This window comes from Papio anubis, chromosome 19 (assembly GCF_008728515.1).
Source record: "Papio anubis isolate 15944 chromosome 19, Panubis1.0, whole genome shotgun sequence".
Taxonomy (NCBI): domain Eukaryota; kingdom Metazoa; phylum Chordata; class Mammalia; order Primates; family Cercopithecidae; genus Papio; species Papio anubis.
In genome coordinates, this window is record NC_044994.1 from 29,110,576 (window position 1) to 29,137,231 (window position 26,656).

The 26,656-nt window shown below is 37.0% G+C and overlaps 1 protein-coding gene across 11 annotated transcripts in view; it reads left to right on the forward strand.

Moving 5' to 3' along the window:
• Positions 1-26,656, forward strand: part of KIAA1328 (KIAA1328 ortholog) — a 384,673-nt gene that overhangs the window by 333,621 nt on the left and 24,396 nt on the right. Inside the window, exon 11 of one of the 11 annotated variants that reach the window (XM_031658944.1) lies at positions 4,117-5,208. The exons of the other annotated variants lie outside the window; for them this stretch is intronic. Within the exon in view, the coding sequence (XP_031514804.1) occupies positions 4,117-4,135 (19 nt within the window). The 3' untranslated portion in view covers positions 4,136-5,208. Of the gene's footprint in view, positions 1-4,116; positions 5,209-26,656 lie in introns of those variants that run through there. 11 annotated transcript variants of the gene reach the window in all.

Sequence of the window (26,656 nt, forward strand, 5' to 3'; positions counted from 1 at the left end):
TTAGTTTTTACTATTCTCCCTATGAGAGTATTTTCTGAAGTTTATTTAATAGGGAATGGAAAAATCTTGACAACTCTTAGTGATTCTTTCTCAAGAGAGGTCCTTCTTTTGAAGCATCTAGATTTGGCCAGTTTGAACCATATGGAGTCCTTTTCTTTATACATTCTCTTTGTTAGTTGATCATGGTAATGGGAAGGGCTTCCATAGAAACCTAAATAAAGCTAAACCTATCCTTCACCAGAAAGTCTCTTTAGCAGCAGGTCTTTTCCAGTTTATCACAGAGGAGTTATACACTTAGACTATAAGTTTAACTAGCTGAAATCATTGATATTGAACATGATAGTGGCTTTTGTACTAGTTAAAGGAATACCAACATTTACTTATACCAGACACATTTGAGGGGTTAAGCATTTGATCAGCCTTTTCTGGAGTCAGTGAAAGAAATGTATTATTTTAAATTTCTTATATCTAATAAACCAACTCCCACATTATGCAATTAAGGCTGAATATATAAACATCAATACCAAAAGGGCTTGGTTTATGTTTCCTCAGGGATATGATTGGTTTTAAGCACTTAAATTCATAGCAGCTTATCCAATGAATTGAATATAAATGTTAAGACTTAATTTGTAGTTAATTTAAAGTCCACTGGCTTTGCGAAGTAGAAATGCCCAAATTACAAGTCTCAAGTCTGATGATTTTAAAGATGTACTCTAAAATTTATTCTTTTGGTTTGAAGTAATTTCAAAAGGAAGAGAAAGATTATTTATTCCTCCTCTAAAAAGTTGTATTCCAGACCAGCGCCTATAGATATGCTGTTCCACAGAAGCCAAACCTAGGAAACAGTGTGTTCATCCTATTTTGGCTCTTTTTGTCATTCCTTTAATTCTGGAGCTGGAAATGTAAGCATCTTAAAGAACTTTTGAGAAATGACTCCAACACAAAAGATAATAACAGTAGCTGCCATCTATTAAGTATCTGCCATGTCCCCAGGACCTTGCCAAGCCCTTTATATGCATTGTCTGATTTAATCTTCACAACTTTATGAGGTGGTACTATTATCCCCATTTTTAGAATTAGGAAACTAAGTCTCAGAGACATTGAAAAACGGTCTAAGGTCACGTAGCTAATAACGGGCAAAGCCAGCATTTCAGACTCCAAACCTTGTAATCTTAAATATTGTAATAGTTGAGAATGACAACCTCTCTATTTTGGAGGCCACACACAATCAAAAAGAGAATTTAACTAGTTTGCCACATCCTTTCACTGTTGCTGCTTTTTTTTTTTTTTTTTTTTTTTGAGATGGAGTCTCGCTCTGTTACCAGGCTGGAGTACAGTGGTGCGATCTCAGCTCACTGCAACCTCCACCTCCCGGGTTCAAGCAATTCTTCTGCCTCAGCCTCCCAAGTAGCTGGGACTACAGGTGCCCATCACCATGCCCGGCTAATTTTTTTTTTTTTTTTTTAATAGGGACAGGGCTTCACCATGTTTGCCAGGATGGTCTTGATCTCTTGACCTCATGATCCACCTGCCTTGGCCTCCCAAAGTGCTGGGATTACAGGTGTGAGCCACCACGCCTGGCTGCTTTCTTTTATTTTTAACGCTACTGTTTTTGGCATTCTGCCAAAGACCCACAATAAGTTGTGACTCTGAAATGTTGATGGGGCTTCCTCTTTGGATCCCTTAACATTGTGGCTGAAAGCTTGTGCTCAGAGGGTCTCCATCCTAGCTCACCTTGAGGGATTCATTTGGAGGAATTAGAGGTAAAGAAGGAAGATTATCTGGATTTTCAATCTTAGTTAATTTTCCTGTTGTTAAAGATTAAAATGAGATCTTTAACACCACTTTAATATATTAATGTTTTTGATAGTTGCATTTCAGTTTAGAGGGAAGTATGAAAAAATGGAATACCATGTTTCCCCAGTAAGAGTTTTATAAAACATCCTCAGCACATACCTTTTGAATGGACCATATCAACATTGTAGAGTTTTACAAGCCCAGGTTAAAACTGCTGTGAAGAGTCATATTTACAGACTTTAAAAAAGTATTATCTATTTGTCCTTAATACTGCAGATCAGCTAAATATAGATTCTCAGAAGCTTCCTAGGTAATGAGCATTTGGATTAATAAAACAATGTGTAGCACACCAGATTTTATCCTTGGAAATGCATGATGGCATCATGTAAGTCTCTTATACGAAGTGCAGAGTTAAAAAAAAAAAAATTAGTACTATGAAAATCAGTTACCAAGAAGGCATAGTGGTGGCTCTCCAGATTTCAGAATCAGAATAATTTGAATTGTTTTTATTTCAAAGTGTAGAAAAGGCATTTTTTTAATAGACTACATATCAGTTACATGCAAACTCTTTTTTTTTTTCTTTTTTAAATTTTTATTTTTAACTGACAAACAATAATGGCATGTACTTATAGGGGACAATGTGATGTTTTGATACATGTGCATGTTGTAGAAAGAGTCTGCCAAGCTAATTAACATGTGTGGCGCCTCACTTATCCTCTTGCCTTTCATGTCATCCTCATTACATGCAAACTCTTAATGTAAGAGAAGAGCCTATTGTTCTTTATCTCAACAAACCTTTGAAAGTACCAATGGGAACGAGAGTAAAAGCTCTTCCCCTGTCCACCTTAAATTCCAAGAATTTTCAAGACCTGCAAACAAGGATGGGGGTGAGACAGATGCCAGTGGGAGACAGGTTTTCCTTTGTTCTCTGAAAATACCTAGCAGAGTTCCATTTCATTCCATGTCCTGGTGAAAAAACAGGTGTGGCAGAGTATCTTTCTCATTCACAGTGTTAGTTGTTAATTGTTCTCACTGCCGGCTGTCAATACTATGTAAAATTTTCATTCCCCATTCAAGATGGAAAAAGTTGTGCCTGAAAATGTTAACATTTGCATTTTTATTTGTTGATTTATTTAAAGGACAGCCTCTCCTACAGCAATCCATCACTTGGTGACACCCCAAATATGAATAATGTATTGTAGACTTGCAGTTACAATGTGTAATAAGTGCTAGAGACAGTAAAGGAATGTTAACTATGTTGCAAATGTAATATTTATTGACTCGTAAAGTTTATTGCTTTTAAGGTTCAATAATACTAACCATAAGACATTAATATCACTTATCCTGATTTTAGCTGGGCACCTTTGTATGTAGAAATATTCATCTATCTCATGCTAACAAAATAAATATGTAATTTACAGCATAAGCAAAGGGGGCGTTAGAGTTTTCTGCGCTGAAAGCTACAATGTTTCTTTCTCTCCATTTCACTTCTGGCTCTCCACACTGATCACACACTCCTAAGCTGCCTAAGAGAATAAGCACAGTGGTCATCTTGGCACAAGAGGGTGGTGAAGCTGAATTAAATGTACCATTCATTTCTGCTTGAATGGAACAAGCAATGCCCCACAGACCACTCCACCTGGAAAGAGGAGTGGAGGGGCTCTCTCCCTGTCATTCTGAACACCTCGGGGTAGGTGAGCCTTGGTTCTAAAAGAAAGTTAAATAAATACCTTTCCTACCAAATGAATGAGTCAGAGTTTACCAAGTCTACTTGATCCTTTAGTCTCCAGTGCGAAACCAGAGCTGGGTAAGTTACCATTTGCTCCTAAAATGAATGTGTTATGAGCACAGATATAACTGATAATTAACCATTTTGTGCCTTCCAGAATTAGGTGTGTCCATTGCCAACAATAAAGATCATACAGGAAATATCTAACACTCAAAGCAAAGAAGTAATGATAATTAGCAACCATCAGCTGTAATTGTCATCTACATTAAGATGCAGAATTATGTATTTCTTCGTTATAAATAGCCTTTCTAATTGTACTTGATGTATGCCAATTTAATCAAAAAGTATACTTGCAACAGGCAGAATTTGCATTAATGTAGCTTTGGATCTTCAGGTCTTTTATTTCAAATTTGACTGGGAAAGAATGCCTATTACAGCTGTATATCCTTTATATGTTGGTGTCTTTTTCTATTCAGGCATGTAGATCTGATACATTTTATATTAAAATGAAGATAGTATCTTCTGAGATTGCTCAATGCAACAGAAATCTTGTCACCTTTAAAAATATTGGTCAACTTTGTATTTTTCAGTCATATGGTAACACCGTGATTGTTGGACCCTGATAAACAGAGGCACACCAGGCCTACAGCAACAGGATTAGATTCTCAGTCCCTGAAGTAAAAAGTTACTAAGGTCACTTCTCTCTATTCTTCTATGACTTCTACAAACAGTTACCGCTGGTACTCTCCCTGTGCCTTTGTGTGTGTAAGATGTGAAGAAAGAAAGGGAGATTTGACCAAATCATACCCAGCTAGTGAATTTTCGGAACTGGAACTGGAATTAGCCTATTTCTAGGATGTACTGTTCACTTTTTTAGCTATTTTTTTTTAAAGATGAGTTTTTAATGACAACAGAAAAGTGTTAAAGGTTTTTGTTTTGTTTTACTTTGTTTTGTTCCTTTTTGAGTTACTGATGGGGAAAGGTGTTGATTTTGTGAAGCTTCTTTTTTCTTGACAGATTTTGGGGAATGCTTGAGTACGTGCTTTGAGGGACTTGATAAATTATTTGGGGGCTTTTAAAAAATAGTTTATTTTTATTGATACATCATAATTATACATATTTATGAGGTTCATTGTGGTGTTTCAATACAGGCATATATTGTGTAATGATCAAATCAGAGAATCTGGCACATCTGTCGCCTCATACATTTATCATTTCTTTACGGTGAAAACATTCAAACTCCTCTCTTCTAATTATTTTGAAATAGATTAGGTTAGTGCAAAAGTAATTGTGGTTTTTTTCCTATTAAATGTAATGGTAAAAACTGCAATTACTTTTGCATCAACCTAATACAATGCAGTATTGTTAACCATAGTCACCCTTCTGCGTAATAGAACATTACAACTTATTCCTCCTAACTGTAACTTTGTACCCAATGACCCCTCTCCCTCCATGTCCTCACCTTCCACTCTTCCTAGCCTCTAGTAATCACTATCATACTCTCTACTTCCATGAGATCAACGTTTTTAGATCCTACATACAAGTGAGATTGCTTGTTGGAAAGCAATTGAGGCCAAGTCAACCAGTTCAGTATTTGTTTCTTGTGCCTGGCTTATTTCAGTTGACATAAAATCCTTCAGGTTCATCTATGTTGCCACAAATGAAAGGATTTCATTCTTTTTTATGGCTGAATAGTAGTCACTGTGTATATATACCACATTTTCATTATCCATTCATCCATTTATGGACACTTAGGTTGATTCCATATCTTGGCTATTATAAGTGCTTCAGTAAACATGGAGTGCAGGTATCTCTTTGACATACTTGTTTCATTTCCTTTGGATATATACCCAGCAGTGGGACGGTTGGATCATATAGTAGTTCTTTTTGTAATTTTTTGAGGAACATCCATTCTATTTTTCATAATGGCTATACTAATTTACATTCCAACCCAATAGTATACAAGAGTTTTCTTTCTCCAATCCTTGCCAACACTTGTCTTGTCCTTTTGGTAACAGCCATTCTGACTGGAGTAAAGTGATATTTCATTGTGGTTTTGATTTGTATTTTCCTGATGATTATTGATTTTGAGAATTATTTCATGTACCCAGTAGCCATTTTTATGTTTTCCTTTGAGAAATGTCTATTCAGGTCTTTTACCTATTTTTTTACTCACTTTGTTTTCTTGCTATTGAGTTGTTTGAATTCCTTATATATTTTGCATAGTAACTCCTTATCAGATGGATAGTTTGCAAATATTTTCTCCCATTCTGCAGGTTGTCTCGTCACTCTGTTATTTGTGTCCTTTGTTGTGCAGAAGCTTTGATGTAATCCCACTTGTCTATTTTTGCTTTTGTTGCCTGTGCTTTTGAGGCTGTATCCAGGAAAGCATTTTCCTGACCAATGTCATGGAGCTTTTCCTCTTTGTTTTCTTCAAGTAGTTCCATAGTTTCAGGACTTACATTTAAGCCTTTATTCCATTTTGATTTGATTTTTTGTATCTGATGAGAGATAGGTGGTCTAGTTTCACTCTCTGCATGTCTGCGTGTGGATATCCAGTTTTCAAAGGACTGTCCTTTTTCCATTGTATGTTCTTCACACCTTTGTCAAATATCAGTTGGCTATAAGTACATAGATTTATTTCCATGTTATTATGTTAATAGTTTAGTTTGAGTGTTTTAAAAAACCTTCCTTTGCTGTCAACCATATACTTAATGTGTTCTGAAAATTTTGCTGTAAGCTTATGCCTTGCTGAGCTTTCTATAGTACAGTTGCCTGTGCACAGCCATGCTTACAAGGCAGCTGTTTAAACACAGCTGACTAGAAGGTGGCTTGTGTGATCTTTGGCCCACTGAGACTAAGAGCCAGGAACTAGGTTCAGAAGTATCTGAAACCTGGTACTCTACCAATCCCAGTCTGGAAGGAATCTTGTCTCTGTTGTGAATATAGTATTTATTTCTCTTTATTGTTATCTTAAGTAACTTAACATGAAAAATCCAGTTGCTTCCAGCTCCAGATATGATGGCACAGCCTTTAAAGTACCAGAACAACTGATGGTGTTTTGTTCCTTTGCTGGGCCAGAAAGAGGATGTTCCTCTTCATTCTCTGTAGGTTATAAACGAAGGCTTTAGCCCAGTGAGCAGGTCAGACGCTATTTCGTTTCCCATATCACATTGCCAGTAACCATTCAAGCTGAAGAGAAGGGAAAATCATATAAATATGCTCTGCCTGATTGTAACAATGATCTGTTTTATCTCAGCTACAGAATTCTGAATTGACAGCTATGAGGGGATTCAAAAGCCACACACACGCGCGCGCGCACACACACACACACTCATTTTTATACTGGGAACAAAAGTATAATACTGAAATTTATAATTGCCTGTTCACAATTCTTAGCATAGTACTTTAGCATTGGCAGAATGATTTTAGGTACATTATTTCATTTGAATTGCACCACAATCCTGTGAGGTAAGTAGTAATAGTATGCCATTTGACAATGAGGAGATAAGAACTAAAGGGACTGAGTAACTGACCAAGGTCACATAGTAGGAAGCAGAAAAGAAGACATGAATCTAGCTTTTCTAATCGCAAATTTCAGAGTTTTTTCATTCTTCCACAGTGGCTGAAACTTGGATTTGATTCTGAAGTGTAAGCACTGAGCTGATAAAATTCCAATTTGGGGTAGGAATCAGACAAACTTACTTTAACAATGAAATTATTTTGTTTGTATAACTTGATAGAAAGAAACTTAGTTACACAGAGAAGTGGAGGGGTTGTGGTTCGATTATGCATAGCAGCCAAATTGCAATATTTACTTGCATTTGTGTCCAGAATCCTAACAGTAACAAAACCATTTTTTTTTAATGAGTCTATCTTCTCACCTATACATTTACATAAATATTTTAAATACTCAACCAGATTTTCTCATGTTCCTAGCAGAGGAAATGATCATGTGTTATCCTCCCAGCAGGAGAGAGGGATAAGCTAAACTAAGATCACAAACCTCTGCTGGGGTTTTCATAGTAGGTTTGAATAGCAGACCTCGCTGCATGTATATAATAGAGCATATAAGTGATGACCCTATGTGATGATAGTGGCTATTATTCATTAAATGCCAGTTATATATCCGGTATTACATTGGGCATATACAGGTATATCCATTTGTAATATATGTTCATACAAATTACATATTATTGTCAAGATTTTAATGACTGTTAAAGCTCAGCTTCAAAATATCAGATAGAATTTATTCTTATTTTTCCAAAATGACTTTTTAAAGTATGAGCTATAAGGCTGAGAACCGTGATTTTAGCTTTCCTTGCCCTCAGAGTAACAGTGTATTCGCTATACACAAAGTAACATTAACCATAACTTCTCTATTTTGAGTATCTTGTAAATAATAAAATTAAAACCAAATGAAATGATGCACATAAATAGATTATAGTAAAAAGGACTAATCTGGAAACTTCAGAAAATAATGTATTGAGCATGTAAAAGAAAATATGAAGCTATAAACTTGCCTGTCTACCATGTTTGACGAAGAGGGTAAAAAGCCCAGCCATTCAAAAGGATTTTCATTTAGTTGGGTTGATAACTTGGAATTCCAGGCCACTGCTGTACCACCAAGAACAATAGAATGCATGGAAATTCTTAGGTGTTTGATGAAAAGATATTGCTTTTAGTTAAGTCATGATGTTGGGCTAATACTGTAATTCCCACTGTTAAAAGCCATTAATATAAGAATCCATTCCTCTTACACACAGTGGTTTATAGTGTGTAAGTTAGGAAAATAAAGACAAATAGGCTAGGTAGAAATAATAATGATGTAGCAAATTCCAAGAAGTGAATTCAGCTTGAAGGAGCTTGTCAAGACATTCTTACTATAGAAAGAATATATTGTACTTGGGAAAATGTACATTACAACAGCTTATATTTACTACTCATTCAGAATTCTACTCCTTGGCTTCAGGAAATCTTTCTAAAGACCTAAGTTCTGGGTGAGGAGGTTGTAATAGCTATTTTATTTTTCACACGATTTTTCAAATGTTCTACAACAATGTTATATTACTTCCATAAGTTTAGAAACAATGTTTAAAAAGAAGACGAAAGGAACACATTTATAGGAGACAAGCACATTTCAAAATTTTATACTCAGTAGTTCCAAGTAGTTGCAAAAACCCTAAAGTTACTCTTGGCCCGTATGACATAAATATCTTATTTCCTTTGTCAACCTAGCAATAGATAAGGATTATCCTTCCTTGTTGAGTCTTCTCCAGGGTACTGAACTCTGAAAACTGCTATGACTGGTGACATCTGTTCAGTATTGCCAGTTCCTGCTGTCATTTCACAGCTTTTAGCCTCATGAACTGCCATTTTAGAGTTGTTCATTTGGTCCAAGGTTATCAAATTCCCTTAATTTCAACTTTAAGAAATATTTTTAATGGCTCTTCCTTAGGCACTTTAATGCTTTTGTAAGAATTATTTTATATGTTACCTAATGTAATCCTTACAATCACAAGAAAGTAAAGCTCCAAAAGACCATTACAGAACAATTAAAAGCCCAGGTGTAATAATTACAACTCTGTGGTTTAAAGGCTTAGGTTTGAATGCTAGCTATGCGGTTCTGAACAAATCATTTAATTTAAGCTATAAAATGGGAGTAATATCTCCCTCATAGGCATGTCATGATGATTAAGCAGGATAGTTTATGTAAAGTACGTAGCACAGGCCTGGTGCATGACGGAGTGCTCCATAAATAGTAGTTGTCATTATGGAACTTCCCACGGTCACTCAAGCAATTAGGAAAAGCTAGGATTTGGACCTTGCTCTTGTGATTCCAAACTGTGAGTGTATCCCCTAACAAAGAGTTAGGAATTAGGGTTAGGTTCATCTGAGAGCTGGGCAGTTTGATTGTATTTTTTATATTGACCTTGCAAACATGCCTGTTACTTTACCTCCATATGCCTAATTCCTTATGTGAAAATATGAATATTAATAGCTATTTTATAAATTTGCTCGGAGGATTAAATTTGACTGTGTATGCAAAGCCTTTAACTTGATGCTTGTCCATATTGAGCACTCAGTGTTAGGTTTCTTCTGTGCTCTGGGAAACAAGACTTCTTTGGGCATCTAAAACAATACATGTGAGTGATACTGGCCCCTCTGCCAAATGCCCTGAGTGTCAGTGCCTCTGCCAAAATGTGGCTTAGAAGCAAGCCACATGTTTATGAATGACCCTGCATTCAAAGGATTTTCCTTATGCAATGTTGGCAAATTTTCCATTGTTTTGAGACTTCCCCTCCATTTGTTTTTCTTCTAAATAGAGGAGGGTAGGAAGTAAGATTCTTGTCTAGATGATAGGGTTAAGATTTTGTGTGTGTGTGTTTTTAGGATATCTGTTTCTAGGGTCACTCAAGGACTGACCGAAGTTACTGATAATTGATTTTGTCCTCATAGTTAGCCATTTCATAAGATTCTGAAAGGATTTAATTCCCTTCAGAGCAGTGATTCTAAAATCTGTCTGCACATTGGAATCACTAGGAATCTTTAAAAAATACCTAGTTCTAGGTTTCATCCCAGATTCATTGAATCAGAATTGCCCATAATGGGCTCCAGTGGTGTGTATTTTTGATTTTTTCAAAAAGACTCTGATGCACTTTGTCTAAAGACACATATTTGGAAGCCCCTGCTCTGGAACTGCACATCTCCTTACTTCTTAACCCAAGCACACCAACATTCTCCCTTTCTTTTTTCTGTCCCCTACCCAAGCCCAGGGCATCTTCTTTCTATTAGCAATTTTTATTAGTCATCATTATCCTCCTCCCAAGGGATTATCAAAATATATCAATAAGCCTGCAGTGAAAAAACTAAGAAGCCCTTAAAGAACTTGACTTATCAATTTAAATTGTTGAAATTGGGGATTAATTACTAAGACATATTGTTGGTGTCAGTCTTCTCTACAAAAAACTTGTATGGACCCATCATCTGTAAGGGAACCCTCAGCAACGTTTAAGAGAAAATTTCCTAAGGAAACATTCCTGATACTTTCTACCTGTCTTTCTCATCTGTGCTTCATCTTTCTCCATAGTACTTAATCACTTTCTAATATGCCATGGAATTTACTAGTGTGTTTTATTTATTGTTTGTCTCTCCCCCTTCCTCTCCTGCCCCACAAAGGATGTGGACTTCATGAGCACAAGTATTTTTTTCTATTATTTTCTATTCTTTTCATCCCTGCAATAGAGCAGAGCCTGGCTCATAATAGACATTAAATAAATATTTGTTGGCTGGATGAATTAGTGAATGGTCGCAAACAAAGTGAATGTTTCTTTTTAACTTACCAATCCGTGACATTCCAGTAGACGTCTATTTTGCTTTATGTCTTCACCATATCTCCAAAAAATCCATTGTTTCTGCCCACCTTATGCATCTAGTTGTACTTCTTTTATGTCCCGGAACTTCCTTGCATTTTCTCCTATTTTAAGGTTTTTCCATTTTGTAAGGATTAGAAAACATCTTGGCTTTCAGGGTATTTCCAGACAGGATAATAGCAGATTTCCGAGTGTGAGCAGTGTCAACATGTTGTTTGCATTGGGAGTTAATTGCATAGATAATGTCGATATCAACGAGGATATCAGATATGCTTTGCTTAGCGATTCCATTATCTTATGTTCAGCCATATCAGCGAGCTTTTCCTAAACCTTTGCTTTGGTCTGCAGCTAGTTTATTGTTTGCATTTTCTCAAGTTAAAATCCTTGCATGTTGACAGGCAGCAGAGCTTAGAGGAAAGGGCATTAGAGTTAAAGGCCGAAGATCTGGATTTATCCTGCCTCCATAGCTTGCTAGCAGCAAAACTTTGAAAAAGTCCCTTCACATGGAACCTAAGTTTTCCAGGCTTCTGTCCTATCCGTCTGAACCTTACCCTTTGTTTAGATATAAAAATCAACACAAAAATAGGTACATCTGTCTCTTGATTTCAGAGTAATTTACACATTTGGAGAATAAAGTATGAAGAAATGAACATTTCCAAAAATAATTAAGTAATTTATTTCAGAATAACATTGTTTAAACTTCCCATTAAAAATGTTTGGGTTGGCCAAGCGTGGTGGCTCACGCCTGTAATCCCAGCACTTTGGGAGGCCGAGACAGGAAGATCACAAGGTCAGGAGATCAAGACCATCTGGCTAACATGGTGAAACCCTGTCTCTACTAAAAATACAAAAAATTAGCTGGGCATGGTGGTGGGCACCTGTAGTCCCAGCTACTTGGAAGGCTGAGGCAGGAGAATGGCGTGAACCCAGGAGGCGGAGCTTTCAGTAAGCCAAGATCGCGCCACTGCACTCCAGCCTGGGGGACAGAGTGAGACTCTGTCTCAAAAAAAAAAAAAAAAAAAAAAAATTGGGTTTTGTGATGGTCAGTAGTTTAGAGACCCTGTGTCATTCACAGCATGTCATAGAGCAATTCCATGGGAAGCACTGCCCCGTTGACAAGGGACCCAGTACAATTTACGTGTCTTGAGATTATGCTCTGTGAACATACCAAAGGTTTACTTTTTAAATTTTAAACAAAATCATGTCTGGAAAACTTCAGATCTTACTGTACGGAGGACACCAACCGAAAGACATAGAAAAAAGATAATACCCTTGAAGTTCAAATTGAAGTTTCAGTCACACTGAAAAACATGATCGTATATTAATGTAGGCTACATGCTCTGCCTTGGGGAAGGAATGTTCAGAACTGTGCCTAATAATATCAAGAATGCCACTGTGTAAATCAAAGACTATCAGCAAGACTACTTATAATGGAGAAGACATAGAATCAAGTAGTTAGTGGTAATTGGCTAATGTATCTTCAGCTCAGCTGGACATTTTTGTATACTCTGTTGATATATTTAAATATATAAACACATATATACCTATTGATATACACACACACACACATACACACACACACACTACTTTTAACATGTTTAACATTTTCATCTTAATGGGCTATGCCTTCCCCCAAAAGAAAAGACAGTCTGTTTTTCTCCTTCGGCTTACTTTTTCTTTATTTCTTGTGGGGAAATTCATTTTAGCATTTTATATTGTCCGTAACTGTTTATGAGTTTAACCATAAAAATTATCGTTAAACAGTTATCTATGAAAGTTATTTGTTTAGGCCGGGCGCGGTGGCTCAAGCCTGTAATCCTAGCACTTTGGGAGGCCGAGACGGGTGGATCACGAGGTCAGGAGATCGAGACCATCCTGGCTAACACGATGAAACCCCGTCTCTACTAAAAAATACAAAAAACTAGCCGGGCAAGGTGGTGGGCGCCTGTAGTCCCAGCTACTCCGGAGGCTGAGGCAGGAGAATGGCGTGAACCCAGGAGGCGGAGCTTGCAGTGAGCTGAGATCTGGGCCAAATTGCACTCCAGCCTGGGTGACAGAGCAAGACCTGCCCCCAAAAGAAAGTTATTTGTTTAGTGGCATTCTTGATACTATTAGGCATTAATTTGAACATTCTTCCTAAGCAAGCATGAAGCTGATATTGGTCATACGTCACATTTTTTCAGTGACTGATGACCTCAATTTGGGCTTCAAGGGTGTCATTTTTTTTTTTAAGACAGGCTTGTGCTTAAATTAGCTGAGTGCAGTGGGAGACACCCTCACTGCAACCTCTACCTCCCAGGTTCAAGGGATTCTCCTGCCTCAGCCTCCTGAGTAGCTGGTATTACAGGTGTGTACCACTATGCCCACCTAATTTTTGTCTTTGTAAGCATAAAAGGAGGCTGAGCGCAGTAGCTCATGCCTGTAATCTCAACACTTTGGGAGGCCAAGGAGAGCGGATCACTTGAACTCAGGAGTTTGAGACCAGCCTGGGCAACATAGTGAGACCTTGTTGCTACTAAAAATTTATAAAATTAGCCAGGCATGCTGGCGTGCGCCTGTAGCCCCAGCTACTCAGAAAGCTGAGGTGGGAGGATCACTTGAGCCCAGGAGTTAGAGGTGCAGTGAGCCACGATCGCACCACTGCACTCCAGCCTGGGTGACAGAACGAAACACTATCTAAATAAATAAATAAATAAAGGGAAATTCATGAACATTGTTATTTTCATTAGGCTTAAGATTTCTGGATCTATGTTCTCACCAAATCATCTTTACTATGCTTTTTTAGAGGATATAAATTAACTTTTTGGTGTATAAATCCTAATGAAAGAAAGAATAATTACCCATGAAAGAAAGATTTCAAGTTGGTTTCAAAGCTCAATAGCAATTGGCCAACACATTTTCTATTTGCTTATTAAGGCTTTCATTGATTTTCTTGTTGTCATGGGTACATACTGAAAAAAGTATGACTATTACTGAGATTAAAAGCCTATCATCAGCCAGGCACGATGGCTCACACCTGTAATCCCAGTACTTTGGAAGGCCAAGGTGGGCGGATCACCTGAGGCCAGGAATTTGAGACCACTCTAGCCAACATGGCAAAACCCAGTCTCTACTAAATTAGCTGGGTGTGGTGGTGGGCGCCTGTAGTTTTAGCTACTCAGGTGGCTGAGGCAGGAGAATCGCTTGAGCCCGGGAGGCAGAGATTGCAGTGAGCCAAGATCGTGCCACTATACTCCAGCCTGAGTGACAGAGTGAGACTCTGTCTCAAAAAAAAAAAAAAAAAAAAAGTTTATTGTCATGTTGCTTGGAACCCATCCCCAAATCCTAGTAAATTATCAACTTGGTTGGAACATAAGCCTCTTAGCAGACAAGGGGAGAGAGATTATTGTTGCACGTGAGAAGCTGTTTCTTCCTATGGGAAAGCTGGGAGATTCTGAGGTGGGTTGGGATTTGTATTAGAATAAGGACCCTGCATCAAGCTCTTCTCACCACATGGGCTACTTGAAACCCAGAGCCAATAATTAGAGTGAAAAAGGAAATTTCAAGCCCCAATACCTGCACAGCAATATAGAAAGCAGACAAAACTTGTATACAGTTGCATGTCTTGTACAAGCCTTGTATACAGTTGTGTTTCTTAACATGCATGAATAATTCATCCTTTTACATTTTGACAGTTGAAAGATATTCTGGATTAATGCTCATATTAAATAGTAATATATAATAAGGAAGATAAGATAAAAGCCTTGCCAGGAGGATTTTTTTTAATGTTTTACTTTGAATAAATAAAGGGATGCTAGGAATTGTACCTCAGGGTTTTTCCCCCGCTTGGGCTCTGAGCAACCCTGATGAAGCATTTTTAAGAGCCAGGATGGAAGCCAATCCTTGCCTCGGAAAGGGCTGTTCAACTTGTTTCTTACCAGGGGCTATCTATTTCCTATGCCCTGGAAGATGTCTATCTTACAGAAGTCACCACAGTTATGTACTTAGTGCTTGGTGTAACCTAATGGAGTCTGGAAGCATCTGCCTGGGACACATGCCCTACCAGATACTGAATGGCCTCACCACAAATGGTGTTTATAGAATATAAATGAGCTCCTTGGTATACAAATCCTAATGAAAGTAAGATAGATTACCCATGAAAGAAAGATTCCAAGGTGGTTTTGAAGCTCAAGAGCAATTGGCCTTGAGCTTCAAATGAAAGTATGGACTTTCACTCAAATGCATTTAAGTGTTCTCCATTAATGAAGTGATGCCGTCTTGGCAGAGATAGGACTAAGTGTTGTGCCAGATAGCTCAGAGGGGAGTCCTTAGTCAGCATCCCTTCATTCCATCCAGCCTGGGTCTGCTGTCTTCACAGTCTGGCTCATGACTGAGAAACGTGCTTCCTCTAAAATAAAACTTCTCTCTAGACCAGTTCATAATGCCCCACAGCCAGCTCCTGTCTTCTGGGTGAAATAGACTAGTGGGGGAAGAACCAGATTCTGGTAAAAGCTGAAGTGATGCATCATCTCAGGAGTGGATCATAATTGTAATACAAACCACTGATAGCAAATGAACAGGATAGTTAGTGGCAGAACAAAGACTGGAACTGGCCTGAAACCACTGGAACAGTGGAACCTCTGTGGACAGTGGGAGGGTTAGGAGTCACTGGGAATTGCTGTGATGTTCCTGGAGGGGCCTCCTCAGCCAGGATTACAGTTTCCCTTTGTTCCTGCTTCAGCGCTGCTAAAGCTTCATCGCTTTTCCAGAACTGTCTCTTTCAGTAAGTTTATGCCTCACCACAGTCCTTGCCGCAGGTTTCCCTAATTCTTTTGTCTTTTTTCTTAGGATATAAATATTTTTGTGAACAGCAAAATGTTTCTACTGTTGTATCAATGTTAGGTCACATGGCATTGACTTTTATTCAAACCGGAAGATTTCACAGCAGAATTATAACATTATATCATTACTTCAGCAGTATCTTTTGTATCAATGTGAAAATTTTAATTTCACGCCCTGCAGACTTCACAGTCCTTTATGCTCTCTCTGTTCCTGTTGTTGCATGAAGAGTAAATCCCTGTATCGCATTCATTTCAGATTGAAAGAAAGTAAATTTGATCCGTTTGAGATCTCTAGAGTTAAGTAAAAATCTGTTGGCAAAATCTGCTATTAAAGGAGGGAAAAAAAGAATTCTTTTCAGCTAATATGGCTTTCCTTATGGGTGAGGATAGTCCCAAGGCTCAAAAGAAGAAAATGCCTCTCTGTTAACCATGGTTACTAGGACTGTTTCATTAGCACAGATTATCATATATTTCTTGATTGTAACACAAGATGTCCTCAAGTATTAGGTATAAAAAGTAGTCTCTCCTTCACACGACTATTTATTTGAAAGAGAGAATCTAATGTAGTAGGGAAAGCTATCAGTTTAAGGACAAGTCTAGAAAAGGTTAATAGCAAACATGGTGGGAAAAAAGTCAGACCTTATTGTTTAAATTGGATATTTGGTTAAAATAAATTATTATTTTTTTTTTTTTTTTTTTTTTTTTTGAGACGGAGTCTCGCTCTGTCGCCCAGGCTGGAGTGCAGTGGCCGGATCTCAGCTCACTGCAAGCTCCGCCTCCCGGGTTCACGCCATTCTCCTGCCTCAGCCTCCCGAGTAGCTGGGACTACAGGCGCCCACCACCTCGCCCGGCTAGTTTTTTGTATTTCTTAGTAGAGACGGGGTTTCACCGTGTTAGCCAGGATGGTCTCGATCTCCTGACCTCGTGATCCACCCGTCTCGGCCTCCCAAAGTGCTGGGATTACAGGCTTGAGCCACCGCGCCCGGCTTAAAATAAATTATTTTTAAAATGAAATCAAATGCCTGTATACAGAGTTTTTCATATCAGAGGTTTAAGATGAAGATAGTATAGAATTCAAATTATAACTTAATACCATAAGCTATTTAACATTAATTTCTAAGAAATATATTCATGTAGGCTTTACAAAAATTATGAAATAGTATATGGCCTATTACAAACTATTTCAAGTTTACTTTATTGCCACCAACTTCACCCCATGGTCCCAAAGTTAGGTTTAAACTGCTGAATAAGAGTAATTAGCTATGGCATGGGCACCCAGCATTCACCTCATAAAACCAACTATAATCTCTCTTTAGAGGGCTATTTATAGGGGTTAGGGAGGGTTTATTCAAGAATCTGTTTGCTAATGAGTTTTTAAGGAAACTGATACAAGTGATTTGTTAGCAATCACTTAAGCACTTATATTTCTTTGGGACAATTGCAGTGGTACTACAGACTTTTTTTAAGTAACATTTAAGTTACCTATAATCCTACCCCCCCACACTATATATACTGTATCCACTGTATATACCACTGTTAATATTTTAGTATTTAGTATATTTCTTCCAGTTATTTTTTCTTTCACTTTGTATGCACTTCTCTTTCTTTAGATAAAGTTTTCCTAAATTGTGAAATATCTGGAAACTAAAAAAGCAAAAACCCTTCCTTATGTTTACCATTCTATGAATAAATAAAGAGGTAGGTAGGAATTCAGTATGCTAAATAAAATTGCCTGGATTGGCCTTTTCGCCAGATCTGTCTGGGTCTTTTTACCGCCAGAGCACTTGGGAGAAACTGCAGTTGGTCCCCCAGGGTTGAATTGTTGGAATGAGAATGTATGTGTTTCTCTCATAACTTACATGAGGAATACTACAATATGAATATATTTCCAATTGGATCTATACAGAAATTTAGTCTGTATTAAAAATCACTGCTATAAAATATGTACTGTATTCTAAAAATGACTCCTACCTGTATTTTTGAGGTGAGAAAAATATACATTAAACTTAAATCAAGCAATTAGAATGAATTTCTTTGTAGAGGAAGAAATGGTTAAGTGGAATCTTTCTGGCTAGGAGTAATGCAGAACAAAGGCATTTGCTGGAGGATGCTACTCGAGTTTTCTGGTTGTCATTCTACTTTGTCAGTTTCCAGAAGCACAGGCAGCTTTGGCAAACCACATTTCTTCACCTTTCTGGGATCCAGAGTTTGAGCTAAGAAAGAAAGTTATTATTCTTTCTCTGAGCCTCTTGTGAGACACCAAAATAATGTTGGATTTTTATCTCAGCATACGCCATTTATTCATTCTTTATCTCTTTCCTTCAATTTATCATTGATTTTGACCCAAACAAGGGATGCGAGGTTTAATTACTCTGCTGGCCCAGTGCCAACTATAATGAGCCAGGAGACCCTTGCCTCCCCATTGATCTTCATCAAATTAAGTTCTTCCTATTGACACCTCTTGTGTGTCAGAAACAAAGTCATTGGGCTTTTCCTTTTTATGAAAGTTTCAAATTCTTTCAAACTGGGATGGATAGTGAGTCTGTCTGGGTCTTTTTACTGCTGGAGCACTTGGGAGAAACCCTGCTTGGTCCCCAGTCTTGGTAATGCTCCATTAAAACTCTGGTTGCTTTCCCATCCATTCCTGCTTTATTCATTTCTTGTTTAACAACAATAAAAATATCTCTACCTATGTGGCTACACTTGGTTTCTCTGTTGACTCCCATTCCCTTGCTCCCTGTCTGCTGAATCATTCTAATTTTCTTAACATCAGTAAAGCCTATGGAAGGAAATAGGGACAGTAAATCAGGTCTAGTTTCTTGCACTATTTTTTTTTTTAAACTTAACTTCTTTTATATATGTGCATTTAAACACTTCATTACATATGTTACATCGTGTTTACCATATCCATTCACTGAAATACTACTGTTGTCAAAGTGGCAAGCAAGTAGCACTTTAGAGTCTTCTTTTACATGTGCCTACACTAATTCTTACTCTCTCCCTGTCATGAAGTATCCTGGGAATAACATTAGGTACCATCTAGTCGCATCTTTTATCATATTTGAGTCAGAGGCATATTCCTTGGGAGAACATCCTGGTTACTGTAAAGCCAATCCATCATGGCTTGCATTCATAGTATATCAGCTGCTTCACTCACGGTCTTCCATTTTTCATTGAATAGGGAAGTTGGGTGACTGCCTTTTCCAGGAAACACACTGTATATGACTGACCTGTATATGGTTGATCTTATCTATCCCAAAAGGCTGGATGTTCCCCCATCTCTAATTTTCATCTGATGTACTAAGTGGAATCATATGTTAACCCAAACACACAGCTGTATCAAGAATTAAGGAAACAGTCCTTGAGTTCACAATCCTGACCAACTGTTTAAGTAATGGCTCTTCTGAGAGCCATCTATACTTATCAACAAAGGGGGTGAGCTCTTTATGTATTCACTAGTGTCTCTTTCATTATTTTGCCCTTTGGCAACCTCTGTCAACTTCCTTGTGACCAGAGGGCAGAGCAGTATAATCTGCTGCATTAAATTGGATGAATCTCAGGTCTCTTCTGAAGAACTCTGGTTTCAGCTTGCTCACAAATCAGTTCTAGTCTCCCAGCTTCAACTGTGGTACTAAGGCCAAGCAAAACACCTTAACCTCCAAAACAGCTCGTCCTGTCCCCACTGAAACAGCCCTGAACACCTGGTTTTACTTACATCTAAAGATAAGTCTGTGGCACACACAAGAAATTTGTGTGTGTGTGGTGTGTGTGGAGGGGCAAGGGTGTTTCTTGTCTGCTGGGTTGTTCTCTGTGATAGGTTTGTGTTAAAAGTTATAAAGTCCATCTATCCATATTTTATTTCTCTTTGAAAGTGTAAAAATTGTAAAATAGAACACTGTCATTCTATTTTATAATCTTAAACTTCAAACAATGCACTCATGAATAATTTATGTTATGGAATGTGCTTTCAATAATGTGTAGCATAAAATGGAATGGATGTATATCCATATGCACCCTGAACTTTCTAAAGTGCACACTGATGAACAGAGTAACTACAAGCATTTTGACCTGGTAGAATTTACAAGGCAGGCACTTCTTTCTCTTGGTTTTGGTTTCTGCATTATGTTCTCCAACAGTCAGCTTACAGCTTTTCCTACTGGAGCCTAGCAAGTAATATTCTCTGACTCCAAGCTGTCCAACAGTGCTTGTCTCTCAATACAATCAAGGTTAGGGTCTGTAAATTTCACTTATCATACTGCCTTCCAGCCATACTAATTAGGCTTTAATTAACAATTAGTAGGAAGTTACAATTCCATAGAACATCTTATATTAAATGACCGCTATCTAACATCAAAATTTCACAAAACTTAAGATATCTTAAGTTTCCCAGTATTTGGAAGTACAGGCATGGAGATCAAAGGAGGTAATTTTTAAAAATATATCTGTAGCTTTAGCTGCACACAGGAAGAAAAGAAATAAATGAAAGGAAGAAAAATTCTTCTTAAATAATTTTATTTTTATAGCTGCACAAATTATCAAATTTGCCCAAATTTGCTTTTCATGTCAAAATATCTGAGATCAAAGGTTCATTGTTGCACAGTGACAGTCTTTCACCAAACCTCCCAAAGAACAACAAAAAAGCCAAGAGTAAGCATGCCATGAACCTTGATTGGTGGGCATTGTTGAAGAAGAGGATTGAGTAACTTTTGGAAAGTTATTTCTGTTAATGATAATATGTATGAAGACTTAACTTGGGACTAACAGCCGGGGTGAAAAAGGATACAGGCCTACAGTCCCTCATCCAAAACTCTTGAGGCCAATCAATTCTAGTCTCTAGTCTAATTTTGAAGTATATTTCAGAATTCAATTTTTTAAAAGGCAACATTGTACATAAACCATATGAGGTACAGCACAATGTATGATTATTCATATTAAATGGAATAAACAAAGAATATAGTCTCATCAGTTCGGGTCAGATTTTGTCACCATGTAAATTTGAGTTAGGTCAAATGTTGCTACCAAAAAGGTTAAGAAAAAACTTTGAGACTCAGGAAAAACTTCTACAGTTTCAGAATTTCAGATGAATATTAACAACCCATTTAATCCTTGAACCACTCATGGACATTTTAATTTATTTATTCCTAGCCCAGGAATCTCCACAAAAATCTCCTTCCTTTCAAATCATTTCTTCATATTGTTCTCCTAGACAAAATGCTAGGCTACACAGATTATGGAAGGAACCTATTAAGGTATTTCATGTCCAGCTGGGTTAAATACTCACTTGTGAGAAACAGAAAACTGAATTGTTTTCAAAATTATTGCCTTATTTAAAAAAGACAAATTCGTAGGGTATATTTTGTGAAAAGTGGGTTTCCTCACATCCCAGTCTCTCAACCAAGTACCCTCCTACACTTCTTGGATTTAATTACTCCTAGTTTCCCACATGTCCTTTCAGGGATACTTATGCATATACAGTCTTAGCTATATATATGAATGCATGTACCTCATTCTTTTAAATTGCTGCACAGTGTTCCATTATATGCATGTACCACAATGCAATTAACCAGTTGACTAGAATGGATATTTGAGTTATTTCCACTCTTTTGTGACTGCAAACACTGCTGCAATGAATATTCCTATATATATAATTTATACATGTGTGAGGATATCTGTAGGATAAATTCCTAAAAATTGAATTGTGGATCATAGATAAGTACATTTTAAATTTTGATAGATATTGCCAGATTGTTTTAATAGAAGCCATACAACTCATGTATCATCTGCAATGTTTGAAAGTGTCTATTTTCAGACACTTTTTACAATGTAATCAAAAAGTTTGGTACTTTGCCAGTCTGAAAAATGGAAATAGTATCTTGTAGTTACAATTGCAAAGAGTAAACTTTTATATTCGAATCATTTATATTTTCTACAAAGTATTCTATGTTTGGTCCACTTTCCACTGTTATTAGTCTTTTTCTTTTTTATTTATAGGTGCTTGTTACATATGAAGAAAAGTAATCCTTTTTGTAATATGTCAAAATGTTTTTCCCAGCTTGTTTTTAGTCTTTTAACATAGGTTGTATAGCATTTTTTCCATGCAGAAAATTCTCCCATACAAATGATTTTTTAGATCTTTCAACTGGTTATAAATTTCTCTTTAATCATTTCATTCTTCTATTCCTGTAATAGTTTGTTATGGTTGCTTTGTTTTGTTCTGTTTTTTTGAGAAAAAGTCCCACTCTGTCGCCCAGGCTGGAGTGCAGTGACGTAATTTTGGCTCACTGCAACCTCCACCTCCCGGGTTGAAGCGATTCTCCTGCCTCAGCCTCCTGAGTAGCTGGAATTACAGGTGTGCACCATCATGCCCAGCTAATTTTTGTATTTTTAGTAGCTATGTGGTTTCACCATGTTGGTCTGGCTGTCTCAAACTCCTGACCTCGTGATCCACCAGCCTTGGCCTCCCAAAGTACTGGAATTACAGGTGTGAGCCACCGCACCCAGCCTATGGTTGCTTTTTTATTGATATATCATAGTTGTACATATTTGGGTGGTACATGTGGTATTTTGGTACATATATACAATGTATAAGGATCAAATCAGGGTCATGGGATATCCATTACCTCGAACATTTATCTCTTCTTTGTGTTTGGAAAGAATTCCCAATTCTTTTCTTCTAGCTAGTTTGAAATATATTATTGTTAACTATAACTTCCCTACTGTGCTATTGAATACTAGAACTTATTCCTCTATCTAACTGCAATTTTGTACCCATTAATAAACTTCTCTTCATCCCGCTACACCCTCTTCCCTTCCCAGCCTTCACTTTGTTGTTTCCTTTGCTGTGCAGAAGATCTTTAGCATTATGTAATTACATTTGTCTATTTTTGCTTTGATTGCCCTATGCTTTTGAGGTTTTGCCCAAAAAATGTTTACCCAAACCAATGTCCTGTAGTATCTCCTTAATGTTTTCTTCCAGTAGTTTCAAGTTTCAGGTCTTACAGTTAAGTATTTAATCTATTTTGAGTTGATGTTTGTATATGGTTAAAGATGGAGATCCCATGAATATCCAGTTTTCCCAGCACCGTTTATTAAAGAGACTGTCCTTTCCCCGGTATATGTTCTTGATGCCTGTGTCTAAAATGAGTGTATGTTAAGTGTGTGGATTTATTTCTGGGTTTGCTATCTGTTCCATTAGTCGATGTGTCTGTTTTTATGCCAGTACTATGCTGTTTTGTTAGCTATAGCTTTTTAGTATGATTCAAAGTTAGATACTGGCTAGTTGTGATCCCTCCAGCTTTGTTTGTTTTGCTCAGGATTGCTTTAGCTATTTGGCATCGTTTGTGGTTCCATATGAATTTGGGGATTTTAAAAATTTCTGTGAGGAATACCATTGATACTTTGATAGGGATGGCACTGAATCTGTAAGTCACATTTAGTAATGTAGACATTTTAACAATATTAATTCTTTCAATCTATGAGCATTGGATATCTTTCCATTTATTAATGTTCTCTTCAACTTCTTTCATCAGTATTTTATAGTTTTCCTTATAGAGATCTTTCCTTTTTTGGTTAAATTTATTCTTAAGTATTTTTTGTAGCTATCGTAAATGGGATTTCTTTCTTAGTTTCTTTTTCAGATTGATCGCTATTATAGTATGGAAACACTACTGATTTTTGAATGTTGAATTTGTATCCTGCAACTTGACTAAATTTTTTTGTCAATTCTAAGAGTTTTTGGTGAAGTCTCTGGGTTTTTCTAAATATAAGAACATGTCATCAGTGAACTAGGCGAATTTGATTTCTTCCTTTTCAATTTGGATGCCCTTTCTTTCTCTTGCCTAATTGCTCTGGCTAAGACTTCCAATTACTGTGTTGAATAAAACTGGTGAAAGTGAGCATTCTTGTCTTGTTCCAAATCTTAATGGAAAGGCTTTCAGTTTTTCCCATTCAGTATGATGTTAGCAATATTAGCCGTGAACTTGTCATATATGCCCTTTATCAGTTTGAGGTATGTTTGACACCTAATATGTTGAGGGTTTTTACCATGAAGAAATGTTGAATGTTATTGAATGCCTTTTCAGCGTCTGTTGAAATAATCATGTGGTTCTTATCCTTGATTCTGTTGATGTGATGTATCACATTTATTGATTCAAGTATGTGGAACCATCCTTGCACCCCTGGCATGAGTTTCACTTGATCATGGTGAATGATCTTTTTAATGTATTACTGAATTCTGTTTGCTAGTGTTTGTTAGGGAGTTTTGCTTCTATGTTTATCAGGGATATTGGCCTGTAGTCTTCTTTTTTTGTTGTGTCTTTGTCTGGTTTTGGTATCACAGTAATACTGGTCTTGCAGAATTACTGTATTTTCTCATCTTCAGTGTTTTGAAATAGTTTGAGTAGAATTGATATTAGTTCTTCTTTAAATGTTTGGTAGAATTCAGCAGTGAATGCATCAGAGTCTTGGCTTTTCTTTGATGGGAGACTTATAAAAAGCCATATAAATATGGCTCCAATCTCATTAATTATTATTGATCTGTTCAGGTTTTCTATAAATGGTTTAATCTTGGCATGTTGTATGTGTCCAGGAGCTTCTCTATTTCTTCTGGGTTTTCTCGTTTATTGGCCTATAGTTATTCATAATTGTTTGTAATGGTCTTTTATATTTCTGTGGTATCAGTTGTTTGTTTGTTTTCCCCCAGAGCCCTGCTGGGATGCAAAATGTTTTTTTTTTTTCAATCTCTGATTTTATTTATTTAGGTCTTTTCTCTTTTTTTGTTAGTTAAGTCTAGGTAAAGGTTTGTTGATTTTGTTTATCTTTTTTAAAAACCTACTTTTTGTTTTGTTAATCTTTAAAAATTTTTTGTCTCAATTTCATTTATTTCTGCTCTGACCTTATTATTTCTTTCCTTCTACTTAGGAGCAACATGAACAATGGAAAGTGTAGGGTAGAAGCAAAAATGGTATGAAGTGGAAATTTAAAGCAAGAATAAAAAAAATCCAATACAGTTGCCACTATGGCCATATTCCATGCCATATATGAAATATTAGTCCCAGGCAGAATATTAATTTCCTGGAGAAACAGAGAAGAAAAGACTCAGGAGTGTTGTGTACTTTGGAAGATGAGAGGGCTGAAAATGAAATTAATTCAAAGTCTACAAATCGAAAGGTTAGCTTCCTTCCCTGTTGCAGTAGACCACATCTTCCTCTCATGCAGAATATTGAAGGATTCTTTTCTAAAGAAGCTTAATGGTCCAAGAAAGACATTTCCACATACTGACATTTATAGGTCCCTCATACACTACTCTTGAGAATGTAAAGTGGTACTGCCACTTTGAAAAACACTCTGGAAGTTCCTTAAAAGGCTAAACATAGAGTTACAATGTAGGCCAGCAATCCCACCCCAAGATGTCTACCCAAGAGAAATGAAAACAGATGTCCATGCTGAAACTTATATGTGAAAGTTCATAACAGCCCAATTCATAATAGAAAAAAGGTAGACACAACTTAATGTCTATCATGTGATGAATGGATAATAAAATGTGGTATGTTCATACTGTGGGATATTATTTGGCAACAAAAAGGAATTAAGTAATGATACATTCTACAATATGGATAAATCTTGAATGAAAGAAGCCAGTCACAAAGGGCATATAGTATATGAATTTATTTATATGAAATGTCCAGGCCAATCTGTGGAGACAGTTGGTAGTTTAGTAACTGTCTAGGGCTGAGAGGGGCTTGAGAGTAAGGAATGACTGTTGATGGGTACAAGGTGTCTTTTTGGGGACAGTGCAAATGTTCTAAAATTAAATTATGGTGATAGTTGCACAACTCTAAATAAACTAAAACTCACCAAGCTGCATACTTTAAATAGATATACTTTTCTGTATGTTTTACTTCAACAAAACAGTTTAAAGTTCATAAAATAAAGAAGTGATGCAGCCACATTGTATGCGGCAGTGTCATTATGTAAGATAAGGACTACAAAAAAATCCATTGGATTTAGCAGCAGGGAGGTCATTGGTGAGTTTGATAATTTCAGTTTTATTTGGAGTGGTAGAAGGTAGAAGCTAGATTGGAATCAATTGAGAAACGGTTTGGTTATGGAAAGGAGAGTACTTCTTAAGTACTCTTGGTTATCCAGTAAGCAAGAAAATATCGAAAGTTCTAGAGCAGATATGCATTACTAAAAGGTTCCTAAGAAGCACAAAGAAAGTGGTTGCCCTATTCTAAGAGAAGGATCGTGTCCTTCAATGTAAAAGGAAGAAATGATGAGTGCCGAAATGAGAGACTTATAAATTTGATAATGTAAAGGCAAGTTCTGTTTGATGACCTCTGTCTTCTCTGAAGTGGGAAGTGAGGCCGTCTGTTTAGGGTAAATAGTGAAATGGGGAAATGAGGAGACCAAAACAGCTGATTCAAGAAATGTAGTCACTTTGTCTGAAGCTGTTTAATACACACACATAAGATTGGTGACTTTGTATCTATATTGGACCTGATTTTGTTTGCTTGTTTTGTTTTTGTTTTCATTTTATCTGCACTAACTTACCCAACTATAATTCACAAAAAAGAGAGATATTTGGATTTCTCCAGTGTTGTGTCTTTGCCATATTTGTGGGGAGAGATCAAGAAGACAGAGGACATGTTTTTTGTTTTTCAACTTGTAAGTTCAGGGGTACATGTGCAGGATGCACAGGTTTGTTACATAGGTAAACATGTGTCATGGGGGTTTATTGTACAGATTATTTTATCCCCTCGGTATGAAGCCTAGTATCCATTAGCTATTTTTCCTAATCTTCTCCCTCCTCCCACCCTCTGCCCTCTGGTAGACCCTAGTGTGTGTTGTTCCCCTCTGTGTGTCCATGTGTTACCATTTAGCTCCCACTTATAAGTGAGAACATGAAGAATTTAGTTTTCTGTTCCTGCATTAGTTTG